Source organism: Stegostoma tigrinum, chromosome 6, assembly GCF_030684315.1.
Source record: "Stegostoma tigrinum isolate sSteTig4 chromosome 6, sSteTig4.hap1, whole genome shotgun sequence".
Taxonomy (NCBI): domain Eukaryota; kingdom Metazoa; phylum Chordata; class Chondrichthyes; order Orectolobiformes; family Stegostomatidae; genus Stegostoma; species Stegostoma tigrinum.
In genome coordinates this window covers 1628938-1643504 of record NC_081359.1, presented here as the reverse complement: position 1 = coordinate 1643504, position 14567 = coordinate 1628938, and the positions used below count along the sequence as shown (strand labels likewise).

Genomic DNA, 14567 nt, shown 5'->3' with positions numbered 1-14567 from the left:
CTTTATGACAACGTAAAACATGGCTAAGGGACTTCATTATGGCTGGCTACATTATATACACATTCAAGAATGTGTAATCATATTAAACACAGTTAAAACTTTTCATAAAACCTGAAAGAACTGTGGATGTTGTAAATCAGAAACAAAAACAGAAATTGCCAGAAAAGCTCAGCAAGTCTGGCAGCATCTGTGGTGAGAAATCAGAGTTAACATTTTGGGTCCAGTGACCCTTCCTCTGAGGGAGGGTCATTAGACCTGAAACGGTGACTCTAATTTCTCTCTACTGGTGCTTTTGCCTGCTGAACTTTTCAAGCAATTTCTGTTTTTGTAAAACATTTCATAAGCATCTGGTCAACATACTGGATGGAATATTATAGAGACCTGAACTATGCTGCGATAAGATATGTGGTTGGATCATGAGCGAACTATGGCGAGGCCTATCTCAATATCAGAAGCAACTTGCTACATTTGCCAAATGGTAAGGTGAGCTTCTCATGAGGCAGAAGTGAGTTCCCAGCAATGGCGGATTATAGCTTGTGAACTCCTTATTAACAGAACAAATTGCTCATTAATATTCAGTTTCTTATCTTGGCAAATGCACTGAACAAGCTAAACATTAAAAATTCTCAACATTGAAGATGGTGGGGAGGGGAGGGTGGAGGTTACCTAGCAACTTCAAGTCACCACTTGCTCCAAATGACTACCTCTGTGTTTGACATTGGCCACTGACATCACACTTCTTGGGCACCAGCCACATGCACACATTCTGCAGATGTGGCATTTGTGTCTATGAATCTACATGGCACATTTCAGATCCATTTTCAGGATGGACCTGCACTTCAGTGCTGTAGCTCAGCCTGCACCAACAACTATCATTGTAACCCTGCAGAAAGGACACTGTGCTCTCTGGCCCAGCTGCATCTCTGGCCTGTTTGCTTGGTATCATTGAACTCACTCGCTTTGAGCCTACCTGAATGCCCATGACATCCCTCCCTCGGATTGCCTCACCTTGCCTTTCTGTGTTTACCTCCTCAGCCAGAGGTACCCAGGCTTAGACCACAGCTGAGATAACAAATTGTGGAGCTGGATGAAGACAGCAGGTCAAGCAGCATCTTAGGAGCACAAAAGCTGACGTTTCGGGCCTGGACCCTTCATCAGAGCTCTCTGTTCATCCAGCTCCACACTTTATTATCTTGGATTCTCCAGCATCTGCAGTTCCCATTATCTCTTAGACCACAGCTGTAATACTGTGTTGTTTAGTGCAAACACAAAGCCAAGAAGCTTGCCATAGTTGTCATCAGTCCTCAGTCACATGAATCAGGAGGTCCCTACAAGGTAATTTAAAGATAGCTTCCAATACTAGTCGTGGGGCTTTGACATGGTCAGAGAGTCACGATTCTCTCCACATTAGGTATGAGAAACTGAATGTCAAGCAGCTGACCACCAATCCTGACTCTTTCTGCTCTGCTCTTTTCTCTTGGAATGAGAGAGGCAGATACTAACAGAGATGAAAGTGAGTGGCATAACTGTCATTTTGATAAAGATGAGATGTCTCAAGTGAGTGAGTAGGCAGCTCGGAGGGCATGGTAACTGGGATGGTGAAAGTGAGTGAGGAACGATGTTAGAGCTAGTGAGAAGAGTGAGTCTTGGATGGTGGGTACAGTAGCAGAGAAACTGTAAGTTAGCTCTGTTGACTCGGTCGCTAGCTGGTGATACAGAGTGATACCAACAACATGAATTCAATTCTAGTACCAGCTGAGGTATTACCATGAAGGTCCGACCTTCTCAACCTTATTCCTTGCCTGAGGTGTGGTGACGTCAGTGTAAACCACCACCAGTCACCATTCTCTCTCCTGAGACATTAGCCATATGGTCTGCTGGAATTATTGCAGCTTTACTTTTTAATCTTTATTTTTATGCAACAAAGGTGCTTATGCAGGTATTTCATTTGTTATCAATTACAAATTGGGAAATAGAGAATATTCACTATCAAAACTTGGCTTTGAGCTGACAATGAGACCTGAGAATGGAAATGGATCTGGGTGGGATGCAGGAATACTGTAATGCAGCAACAGTTTGCAATGATAATTCCATCTTCCTCAGTCAGTAATGGGATCCAACATAAGATGGTGCAGCTGTTGCCTGTTGAGTCTTGAAAATGGGATGATAGCCTGAATGAGCCCTTTATTTTAATGCTTTTAAATTTCAATATTTTAAAAGAGACAGTTTTTAAGTCTCACCCTTAGCTGTTGAATAATCATGAAAAACCTTAAAATGTAGAAGGTTAGAAAGTTTCCTAAGTACTAATAGGTCAGCAGCAGCTGTTCCAGATAGAACTGCTAAAGACTTCAATATGCCAATTTCGACAAAATTAAAATATTAAACTGCAAATTTGTACTTACATTAAGGAACTGCATCATGTATTATTGACTATACAGCATTACTCAGGAAAAAAAGAACACTTTTCCTGTTTCCTCAGTCGGCATTTAATTCTGTCCATTATCTGGGATATGAAGAGACTGATATGTTTTTAAATATTACAAATCGCTTATTGGAAATAGTTGTACGTTTTGTATGCTGTGAGAGAGAATATAAACTGACACTGATACCTTTTGAAATGCCCGTAAATAAACAGACAAGTTTGACGGACTACTGCATTCAATTGTCCAAACAATAGTTTGTAAAGAGTCAGATGCTGATCTGAATTGTGTTATTTCTACTATAATTAAGTATTTGAGTGTGTCAGAAAGGAAGGACTGATATAGACTGAGTATCAGCCACTTTGAAGATTGCTGCAAGAGACTTTAAACGTATGCCCTGGAATCTTATAGAGATCTGAGTGATGTGGGCTACGGTGAAATGTGTGGCAGGATTAGGTGAGGAATCCGATGAGGCCCTTTGCGATACTGGGAGCAACTTGCTCCATCTTTTAAACTTTTCGCAAGTGGTGTGGTGAGTTTCTTGCTAGGCAATAGCAAGTTGCGAATAAAGGTGGATTACTGCTTAACAAAGTACATTGCTGATGTCCTAACTCATCTCATTAATTTTCAGGTGTCTACCTGAACAAACTTGTCCAACAAGTTAGATGTTAAGAAAATTCGATATGGAAACTAGAAAGAGTGCCCGGTGAATTGAGCTTGCTGTTTGCTCAGAATGGCTGCTATGGTGATTGCAGCCAACTGCAGCCCAAGATATGAACCACATGTGCCAGTTACACATACTTCTCATCCATGGACACTGTCATTCGGCATTTGCCAACTATTCCTGATCAGCATGACACCTCTCCAGTACACCCTAGCATTGCGGTCTGGAAGAACAGACATGCATTGCAGAGTGCACCAGAAACTAATTTGAAATGCTTGTACAAGGAGACTTTGTGGGCATGGCCAGGCAACCAGCTGACAAACTGAGATCCAAGTAGACTCTCAGTGCAAGAGACAAAAAAAAACTGCAGATGCTGGAATCCAAGGTAGACAAACAGGAGGCTGGAAGAACATAGCAGACCAGGCAGCATTTGGAGGGAAGAAGCAGTCAATGTTTCAGGTATTACCCTTCTTCAGGACTGAAGACTGAAATGTTGACTGCTCCTTTCCTTCAGATACTGCCTGGCCTGCTGTATTCTTCCAGCCTCCAGGTCTAGTGATGGTCTAGTGACATTATTACTGGACTGTTAATCCAGAGACCCAGATAATGTTCTGGGGACCTGGGTTCGAATCCTTCCATGGCAGATGGTGGAATTTGAATTCAATAAAATGTCTGGAATTAAGAGCCTAATGATGACCATGAATCCATTGTCGATTGTTGGAAAAATCCATCTGGGTTCACTAATGCCCTTTACAGAAGGAAACTGCCACCCTTACCTGGTCTGGTCTACATGTGACTCCAAACCCACAGCAATGGGGTTGACTCTAAACTGCCCTCTGGGCAATTAGGGATCGGCAATAAATGCTGCCAAGCCAGTGACACCTTCATGCCATGAATGAGTAAAGAAAAAAAATCTCAGGGCTCTTTGCTTGCTCTCTTAGTGTTTGCTCACTTTGCATCTCCCTGGAAGTGCACAGCATCCATGCACTGCCTCATTGTGCCAGTTAGCACATTCAAACAACCAGGCAGGCAGGGTCTAGACCCGAAACGTCAGCTTTTGTGCTGCTGAGATGTGGCTTGGCCTGCTGTGTTTATCCAGCTTCACACTTTATTAGCTTGATTTGCTGATCAGTTGTCCTCAGTCAGGGGATGTACCTTTTGCTGTATAGCCGTGTGCTATGTCAATACTTAATGTCTCCTCTGCGTGACAGCAGTCCCTGCTGTTTGGGGAGTGTGTCATGGTCCGTTCTGCAGCAACACAGCAGCCAGTCCTGGGGGTATAAATCCACAGTGGAAATGCATGTTCCCCTGTCAGTCAAGGGTCTGGGCACTTCGCCCCATCTCAAGGGGATGGGCCACTATTTGGCAGAACTGTCAACAGAAACTAAAGGGCAAGCGGGTTGGACAGGGAGTAAGGACAAGGGCGGCTATTGCCATGGGAAGAGGACATAACAAGTTAGTGTTTGGGACTGGGGGCTGAAGGCTGGGGCAGTCTGTCGGGGGGTGGATACAGTAAAGCATGGCTCAGGCACAGGCTGCAAGCCATTGGCTGAAGAGGCCTCATTGTCACCTTCTATCGTGTTGGAAATTTGGAAATGTGTACTGGTGAAAAAAGTGGTTGTGGTCACACTCTGAATGGGGTTGGGGTTGGAGTTGGGGGAGTGGTGGTGGGGATAAATGACTCAACCTGTGAGGGAGGGGCTGCAGTATCCACTTGTGGTAGGGTTTTTAAAGGGAAAGAACATTGCCCAGAGAATTGTGTACTATACATGGCAGAGAGCTGCAATATCCCTATTCCCTGGCAATCTTAAAGTATTGGCCTGTTCTATGTGTTGCACTTTCCTGCCACAGATACTGCTGGACAACTCATTGATAACTATATCTTTGGGCACTAAGACTGCAAAAGAACAGGGGTGTGTTGTAGTGGGTGCATTGTATTTTTAATCAGTATTTCTACCAACCAAGCAAAGATGTTAGTGTTAAATTTAAATGTGTCGTCTTCACATTTCTCATAGCTTTTGTGTTTGAACTGTAGTCTATGCTGTCAAGGGTAAAGGGTTACTTTTTACAAGTCAAGTGCTGAAAATTACAGCGTTTCATGTGAAATAAGCTCTCTCTCAATAAATGATGTAACTTCAGTGGAATGTGTTCCTCAGATCCACTGTAAAAGCAAAACAATTTAACCATTGCTTCATAGGTCTTTCAATCATGTGATGGTCCAACTCCCCTCATTCAACATCATCAGGGGTTTGTTAGGGGAGATGGGGAAGAAACTGTTTCAATTGACAGTAAATTCAGAAACCAGAGGGCACAGATTTAAGATACTTAGGATATCAGGAATTTTTTTTAACCCAATGAGTTTTTAAGGTCAGGAATTCACCACTTAGAAGGATATTGGAAGCTGATTCAAATAACTGAGATCCATAGACTTATCCCAGCTATAGCCTGTCAACCTCAAAATGACCCATTTATTCCTATTCTCTTTCTTATTAACCAGTCCTCAATCCATGCTAATAACTTTTCCCTCAATCCCATAAGCACTGATTTTGTGCAATAACCTCTTTAGGATAATGTTTTGTATGCTATTTGAGAATCCATCTACGCTACACCTACTTGTTTCCCTTATCTACACTGCTAGTTCCAACCTGAAATCCCTTTTGACATATCCCAATCAAACTACGATTCTTTAAATACACTTTACCATGTTGTGTAGATCAGACCCTGTCACTTACTGGCTTGATCGCAAGGCTAGTCTCATCTCAGTTCTGCAATGAAACCCTTTTCTTCAATGCACAAAAACTGTAATGAGGTCTCGAGCTGAGTGTTCCTGGAAGAATCCAAATTGAGTCTTGATAAGTAGATTATTAGTGGCTATTACTTGACAATGAGATAACAAAGTGTAGAGCTGGATGAACACAGCAGGACAAGCAGCATCTCAGGAGCACAAAAACTGATGTTTCGGGTCTAGGTTCGAAAAGTCAGCTTTTGTGCTCCTAAGATGCTGCTTGGCCTGCTGTGTTCATCCAGCTCTACACTTTGTTATCTCGGATTCTCCAGCATCTGCCGTTCCTATTATCTCTGATACAATCACCCGACAATGATTCTTTCAAACAGTGGAGAATAGTTTGATCGGATGGGAACTAATTGGATTAGTTTTGCTTTTCTTAAATGGGATTTTGGGTATATGTTTCACTTTTTCAAGAAGATGTCAGTCTTGTAGCTGAGCTAGAGGAGAAGTACTTATTTTGAGAAAACCTTCAATGCTACAATGAAGGGTCTAGGCCCGAAATGTCAGCTTTTGTGCTCCTGAGATGCTGCTCGGCCTGCTGTGTTCATCCAGCCTCACATTTTACTATCTTGGAATTCTCCAGCATCTGCAGTTCCCATTATCTCCAATGCTACAATGGGTTGTTTTCAGGACCCATAGGCTTTGTTAAATCCAGTGTGTTCAACAAATTCTTGACATTGCGTGGTGTGAATCATGTTGTTTGAAGACTTTGAGTTACTGGATGTTGCAATATCATTTTGAGGAAATGTGTAAATAGTGTGCATATCATTGGAGAACCAAGATGTGAAGCTAGATGTGGCCAGCAGGTTGTATCTCTGTTAGTGTTGGTGTCTGTTGTGTGTTTTGAATCCCTGGAGCACACTTATTTGTTGAACACTCCCGTAATGTGTCTGTACACACACAAATACACAACTAGTATATATATAATCATTTGTACTGCCACAACCACATACCAGATTTTTCCTCAGAGTGGTCTGTAAACTAAGAATGTGTACAAGCACCTCAGCAGTTATCTTTTACATTTGAGTGTTTCAACTTAAAATAACCAGCAGCACTGCTTTATGTTTCAGACAAAATAAGAAGTTAGTTTATTATACAGCTACTGCTGAAAGTGACTTAGGTTCAAGTGGCAAGTTACTGGCTAAAACTGAATATAAATATATTTAGAGATAATGGGAACTGCAGATGCTGGAGAATTCCACGATAATAAAATGTGAGGCTGGATGAACACAGCAGCCAAGCAGCATCTCAGGAGCACAAAAGCTGACGTTTCGGGCCTAGACCCTTCATCAGAGAGGGGATGGGGAGAGGGAACTGGAATAAATAGGGAGAGAGGGGGAGGCGGACCGAAGATGGAGAGTAAAGAAGATAGGTGGAGAGAGTATAGGTGGGGAGGTAAGGAGGGGATAGGTTAGTCCAGGGAAGACGGACAGGTCAAGGAGGTGGGATGAGGTTAGTAGGTAGATGGGGGTGCGGCTTGGGGTGGGAGGAAGGGATGGGTGAGAGGAAGAAGCGGTTAGGGAGGCAGAGACAGGTTGGACTGGCTTTGGGATGCAGTGGGTGGGGGGGGAAGAGCTGGGCTGGTTGTGTGGTGCAGTAGGGGGAGGGGACGAACTGGGCTGGTTTAGGGATGCAGTAGGGGAAGGGGAGATATTTAAATGAAGTAGTGCCACAAGTTAGATACATAGATGAAAATAAGATCAGCCTCTAATTTTTTGCAGACCTGGATTCCTTGAAAATGATCTTTCTGAAGCGAAGTAAACAAGATCTGAAGTCAGGTTCAGCATTTACAACCATTTCTGCAATTGAATGGTAGGAGATGGCTCCAAAAGGTGATCGAATAAGAATAGATTCTGAAAGTGAGTGAAGCTTCCTATGTTCCACTTTTATAACACTGCATGTCTCTTTCATGATGTTCAGATAGTTTGCCTGTACCCAGCCAGCTTTTACCATAATCAAACAAAATAGCTGCAGATGTTAACTGTGATGAATTATTACTCCACAACGCAAAGTCAATTGTGCTGAAATTCCTTTTGATGTTCCTCTTCTTATCTCCTGTTTCACACTACAGCAGCTTTAAGTCCTCACACCTTTTTGAGGTTTTAATGAAGAGGTGGAATCCTTGAATTACTTAACGACACTGTGTTATCTTAAGAATCAATCACAATCTGATTGGTCTGTTTTGGCTACAGGTGAATCCACAGCAGAAGTCATGTAGTTTTTAGGAACCATTTCATCAGACTGCACTCATTATGTCCATTCAGTGCATCATTCTCCGCCACTTCCATCACCTGCAATCTGACCCCACTACCAAGGATATTTTTCCCTCCCCACCCTTATCTGCCCTTTGTAGGGACTGATCTCTCCATGACGTCCGCTCCACACTCCCCACCAGCCCCACCACAACCGGCACCTAGCCCTGCAACTGCAGGAGGTGCAATACCTACCCCTACACCTATGCCCTCACCTCCACGCAGGCCCCAAGAAAACCTTCCACAATAAACAGATGTTCACCTGATCCGCTAATGTGGTCTATTGTATCCGCTGTTCCCGATGTGGCCTCCTCTACAGCAGGGAGGCCAAACAGAGGCTTGGAGACTGCTATGTGGAACACATATGCTCGGTTCGTGACAAATGACAACACCTCCCAGTCGCGAACCACTTAAACCCTGCCTCACACTCCTTGGATGACATGTCCATCCTGGGTCTCCTCCAGCGCCACAACAATGCTACCCGAAGGCTGGAGGAGCAGCACCTCATATTCCGCTTGGGAACACTGCAGCCCAATGGTCTGAATGTGGACATCACAAGTTTCAAAATCTCCCCAACCCCAACCTCATCCCAAGACCAGCCCCTCTTGTCCCCACCTCCTTGACCTGTCTGTCTTCCCTCCACCAATCTGCTCTACTATCCACCTTCTATTGTCACCTTCCCCTCTCTATTTATTTCAGAGCGTGCTTCCCCTCCCCCGTTTCTGAAGAAGGGTCCAGACCTGAAATGTCACCTTTCCTGTTCCTCTGGTGCTGCCTGGCCTGCTGTGTTCATCCAGATACAAACCTACTCCGTAGGTTTCATTACAATATATAATAACTACACATTTTGGACAAAAAAACCTTCCCATAATTTGTTGGAAATTGGAGTCTCTTTTAAAACTTAATTTTTCAAATATTTTCTGTATAGCATGAAACCTTGTCACGGTAGTCACTTTCCTTCCCAAATGTAAAAGATTTCTTAAACAAAGACAAACTGAGAGTATGATAAAGGTCACAAGAAGTTTGGGTCTGGGATCACCATGTTCCATTAGACTAACGTCAAAGATTTAGCTGGTGCCACATGTGCCCTATTATCAATGTAGTGTTTAAGAAACTAAAAGTTTTTGTCACAAGAAAAAATTAAAATGGACTTTTCAGTGGAGGTGGAGGGGCAATGGTTATTCTGACATCATGAGTAGCTGGTTGCTGCTTGTTATATAAAAAAAATTCAAATCAATGATTGACACAATCTAGATTGCTAAACCCCATAATAGGGTTTATTAGCAAAGATTCAGATTGCAAGGCCATTCTCGTAAGGGGGCTATGTTTTCCAGGCAGATGCCTCTACCTGACGGAAGACGGACCAGGAGCAGAGGAAGGAGACACAATAAGCCTTTCAACTGAAGGCAAGGATGCTGTCCCTGTCACTTCAATCTATTACCACTCGTGTACTTTTCTGTCTAGTTAACTAATATCCCACATTTAAACTGCTGCTTCTTAACAAGTTTAATAACTACCTGAAAGTTCCTTAGAAATGGCTGACTGCCTATCTTTGGTAATTTTGGTCCTGAGCTCCTAAATCTAACAAATGCTGTGTATGATTGGAGAATTTGAGCAATGAGCATCAGGAGAGTGGGCAGAAGAGATTTATAAGAGTGGTTCTGGGGATAACAATCTTCTGTTATGAAGATAGATTGGAGAGGTTCGGACTGCTCTCCTTAGACAGGAGAAAGCTAAGGGAAACTCTGACAACAGTTTCCATAATCATGACAGGCCTGGGTAGAGTGGATAGGGAGAAACTGTGCCTGCTTGTAGAAGATCCGAGAATGAAAAGGCACAAATTTAAAAGGATTAATAAAGGTAGCAAATTTGGCATGTGAATTTTTTTTCACATAATAAGTGGTTAGGATCTGAAATGCACTGCCTGGAAGTGTAGCGGAGGAAACTTCATTTGAGGTAGTCAAAACAGCACTGGATGACGATTTGAATAGAAACAATGTGCAGGGGTACATAGAAAATACGGCAGGAGAATTGCACAAAGTAACTGAATTCATTTGGAAAACCAGTGAAGGTTTAACGGGTCAACAGTCCCCTCTACATCATATAACTTAAGTAATCCTGTAAAGAAGCTCGAAACCCAATGGCAGTAGAATGTGTCTAGAGACCACAAGAAGAACCACATATAAGGTTTGCTGCAATATAGACTGCCTGCACTGAAACCCCAGGAGGCAGAGATAATGGGAACTGCGGGGTCTAGGCCCGAAACGTCAGCTTTTGTGCTCCTAAGATGCTGCTTTGCCTGCTGTGTTCATCCAGCTCCACACTTTGTTACCCCAGGAGGCAGAGTTGCTTTGCGGGCAGAACTTTGCAGAACAGTGCAAATCTGATTTGTGGGGTAGCCAAATTGATGCATGGTGAGGGGTTAAAGTCAAAGATTCTGTAATCAGCTTTGATTCAGGTAGCAAAGTTCCAGGGTTATTATCATATGTACACTTATATTTAAGTACACATTTAATGAATGTTATTTGTCTCTGTAAAAGCCAGAAGATACAGAAGATGCTTATATATCTTGACTCATTTTTCAACCCTGACCTGGTCAGCCAAATATTCCACCTCCCACATTATGAACCTTGCCTGTACTTCGACAATCTCCCAAAAGGTCACCATTAGTAGGGAGATCCAACAACGTATCAGCTGCACTATCTCAGCTTTCTTTAGCCTGCTGTAACTGATGTTTGATAACAAAGATTTCCAGAAGTCGACTGAAGTCCCAGGGTGCACAAAGCAATTGCTGCGACTGCTGTGCCTGGCTGCAAAGAGGCCTTGATTGTGTCGGTGACACAAAAAAGTACAGACCAAATTCAATCAGTGACGCCCTTGCCACATCCACATCAGGATCACTGTCTTTTCTGAAGCATAGTCCACAAGCATTTATGCAAGACTCTGCAAAATCAACTTTAAAGGGCTGGTCAATGTGGCCAAATTGCCTCACCTGCCATGTCCTGTTCTCTCAAATCTTAAATGGCTAATGTTGCAGGGAAAAGACTTCAAAGACACTCTGAATTTCAAATTAAAGTGCAGCATTGATGTTAATGACTGGAGGAGTTTGTTCCAATTCATCAATGCAACAATTGTCCATCAAGCTGTGCCATGCTTTGGGTTCCAATGCGTAAACGATAAGGCAGAGTGACCACAGAGAAGAAAGAAATAAAAGCAAATCCTGCCCCATGGGAAATCACAGCCCCAAAGACGTGTTAGTTTGACAATCAGTCTGCCTATGACAGAATCTTGTAAGTTCCAGTAGACGTCATCCTTGAATTGAGGGGCAGGTGACGTCAGGCAGCTGAAAATTAGGAACCAACTCGGATGTGGAATTGAACAGAGAGAGAGGATCAGACAGAGAGACAGGATGATTAGGATGCAACATATATGATTAAAATGTTATTGCAAACATTTAAATGGTAAAGTTTCTACAACCAACACTTTGTCCAAGCTTTGCGACTGTGCTCGCAGCTGCTCTAAGTTTCAACACCCGGCAATCCTCATTGGCACATTGATTCTTGCATTGTCATCCAGTTGCGAAAGTCTAAGCTCTGCATGGACCTTGAAGACCCACATAGTCTGTAAGGAACTTAAGGAGAACTCTGGATGTAACTATTCTTCCAAGTTTCTGGTTATTCTTATACCTCTTTGTGAAGACCTCTGTCTTTCTACCATTGTGAATAAAGTCTCCATAATCTCCACAGTACTATAATTTTTTTGCTGATTGTTAAAGACATTTGACTGTGTTCTTTCCATACCAATGGCTTAGTCTTGTCTTTTCTTTGACCACTTTGTTGTTATATATAGAGGCCACAGATACCTTGTTTTTGATTTTAAGTTACATACATTTACAATCTCTAATTATTGTTTATATGTAAATACTCTTTATAGTGTAAACAAATAAACATAAAAAACTAATAAAATGTATATCAAACAGAGGTTTCATTATCTTATATTTGTATAAGATAGCATTCATTGTGGAAGATGCTGATTTTAGAATTCCTAATTCTGCATGTATGTAAGAATGCTCACTAAAAAACATAAATAAGGTTGCTGTAACTTTTACACTACCTGTAAACTATTCAGTTGCTGCTCCCCCAGGAGGCGTTGTGTCTCTTCCAACTCCCGCTGGAAGTATAATCGGCTGTTTTGCAGATTTGCCCCACTTCTCTCTTGCATAAGCTTGGCATAAGCCTTAGCTTCTGAAAGCTGTATCTGATAGCGAGAACCATTTCTAATCTCATGAGGTGATAGATTCAGAAGCAAATCAGTCGTCCTGAGAATTCAATTCCAAAAAATAATGTACAATTATCAGAGAATTTTTTTACTGTGTGAAGGACCTGCCTTATTCACAACATTACAGTTTTAGTTTTAGTTAAACTTATAAGACAAAAGTATTCGATATACATGCTCGACAAAACTTTACTAGAAATGGATACAAACAATAAAAAGAACTAAATTTTGTGCTAACACATTCATAACTTTTAAAAAAATGCTATATGTGGGAGCAGAAAATGTAACTTCAAAATGTGGACTTAACTTCTACTTATGCAGTCTGATGAAATTATACTGCACTCTTTAAACCTGCTTCAACTGAAGACAACACATGGCCTCATATACTGATCAATGAAAAACTGACTAGGATTATAGATGTGTAGTACAGCAATAACAGAAATTATTCTATAACATAGCAAAAGTACTTTAAAAGATTCAATCAGCAAAAGGGAAGATTGTTCCACTTGTGAAGTAGATAGAAACTACACGTAACATGTAGCTAAGTCTATCTTTAAAAATCGCACTTCAATAAAAAGGGAAATTGAAGAGTAAATTATTAGGATTAGAGTAGCTGGCTCCTAAAGGAAAATCCGTTTGCAGAGACACTTTCACCAAATAGTCTACTTCTGTGGAGTACTTACACAACACCTGAAAATTTAATAGAGAAACACTAATTTTAAACTATACTTAAAAACTGAAAACCGGAGAGATGCCATTAAGCTTCAGAGACGGGAGGAATATAAATAAATCTTCAAATTTGTCCTTATAATTTTCATTTCTATTATAAACCACATATTCACCAACTTATTTTTTACCACTAAAGTAAACTCATTAAACTCATTATTGGCGGACTGTTGGGAAAACTAATAATACAATTGTTTCTTAATTTGGTCTTATATTAAATTACTTTCTTGCATTGGCATTCATACAATTTATGCATTTTGATGTTTTAGAACTTGGAAGATGCATTCTATTTGATAAAGAATGCTCATCATCTTACCATTTGTTAACTGTGGACTTTGCAATAACATATGATGAGGACGCTGACCCACAAGATGAACCTTGAACCTGTTCAAGAGCTTCCTCTAATCGAATGGCCCGTTTTCTATGACCTGAACAAATCAGAAAAGAATTGAACCGTTTAATGTAAATTTATAAATTTATTTCTATTTTTATAAATAGAATTACAGGCATGCTCATGGTAAATATGAGGATGTGCTACTTGCTAAAAGGGTGTCAGGTTCATTGACTTAAAGTGACTGAACAAATGAAATGCCATTTTTATTAAATAGAATTCTTGGATTTTTACTGATTTGAGGATTAAATTCCAAATTGTACCAATTGTTTTGTGAAAATGGTAAACTCTTGGCTTTAATTTAAGCATATATTCTATTAACTAAATGAATTACATTTTTCTCTCAATACTATTAACACTAGAATCTAAGGAAGACACTATGTAAGAAATGCCTGTTGGAGTTCAATATTCGATGTTTAAAACTTCTGATGTGACAGCTGGACCTGGCTGTACTAGAGATAATGCTGTACTTGGCGGTGGAGTGCTCAGTCCTGAACTGTGGAGATCCTGGAGATAGCTGTGAGTGGAGGTGCCATTGTTGGACTGGGGTGGACAAAGTCCAAACTCACACGACACCAGGTTATAGTCCAACAGCTTTATTTGAAATCACAAGCTTTTGGAGCACTGCTCATTTATCAGGTGAATTTACGTCACCTTCAACTGACTTCTGACTTGGTTCAGCAGCTTTGTAGCAGAGGGGACTATTTGGATTTCTATAGCAGTGGTTCTCGGTTTTGGAAATACTGAATTGGGCTTTTGGAGCTTCTGCTGCAGGTGGAGGGTGCACTGTCATTCATATTGCTGTGGAAGAGTCACCTGGGTTCCATAGCAGTGGAACTGACTCATATTATCAGCAGCAAGGAGGAAAGGGCAAGGCACATGCAGGCAACATCGGTGAGGTGAGGCACTGGGGGCACTCCCAGATCTGGCAAGCATTGGTTTGTAATTTAAAACATAGAACATAGAATATAGAACATAGAACAGTGCAGCACAGTACAGGCCCTTGGGCCCACGATGCTGTGCCGAACTTTCACCCTAATCCTAAGGTCTA

General features: G+C 41.5%; 1 protein-coding gene across 6 annotated transcripts in view; it reads right to left on the bottom strand.

Moving 5' to 3' along the window:
* Window positions 1-14567, bottom strand: part of cep126 (centrosomal protein 126) — a 101245-nt gene that overhangs the window by 52905 nt on the left and 33773 nt on the right. For all 6 annotated transcript variants that reach the window (XR_007247785.1, XM_048533290.2, XM_048533291.2 and 3 more), the window contains 2 exons: window positions 13442-13553; window positions 12238-12442 (listed from right to left, as the gene is read on the bottom strand). Coding sequence is in view for 5 of the 6 variants with exons in the window: in XM_048533290.2 (XP_048389247.1) it covers window positions 12238-12442; window positions 13442-13553 (317 nt within the window). In the remaining variant the exon portion in view is untranslated. The remainder of the gene's footprint in view (window positions 1-12237; window positions 12443-13441; window positions 13554-14567) is intronic.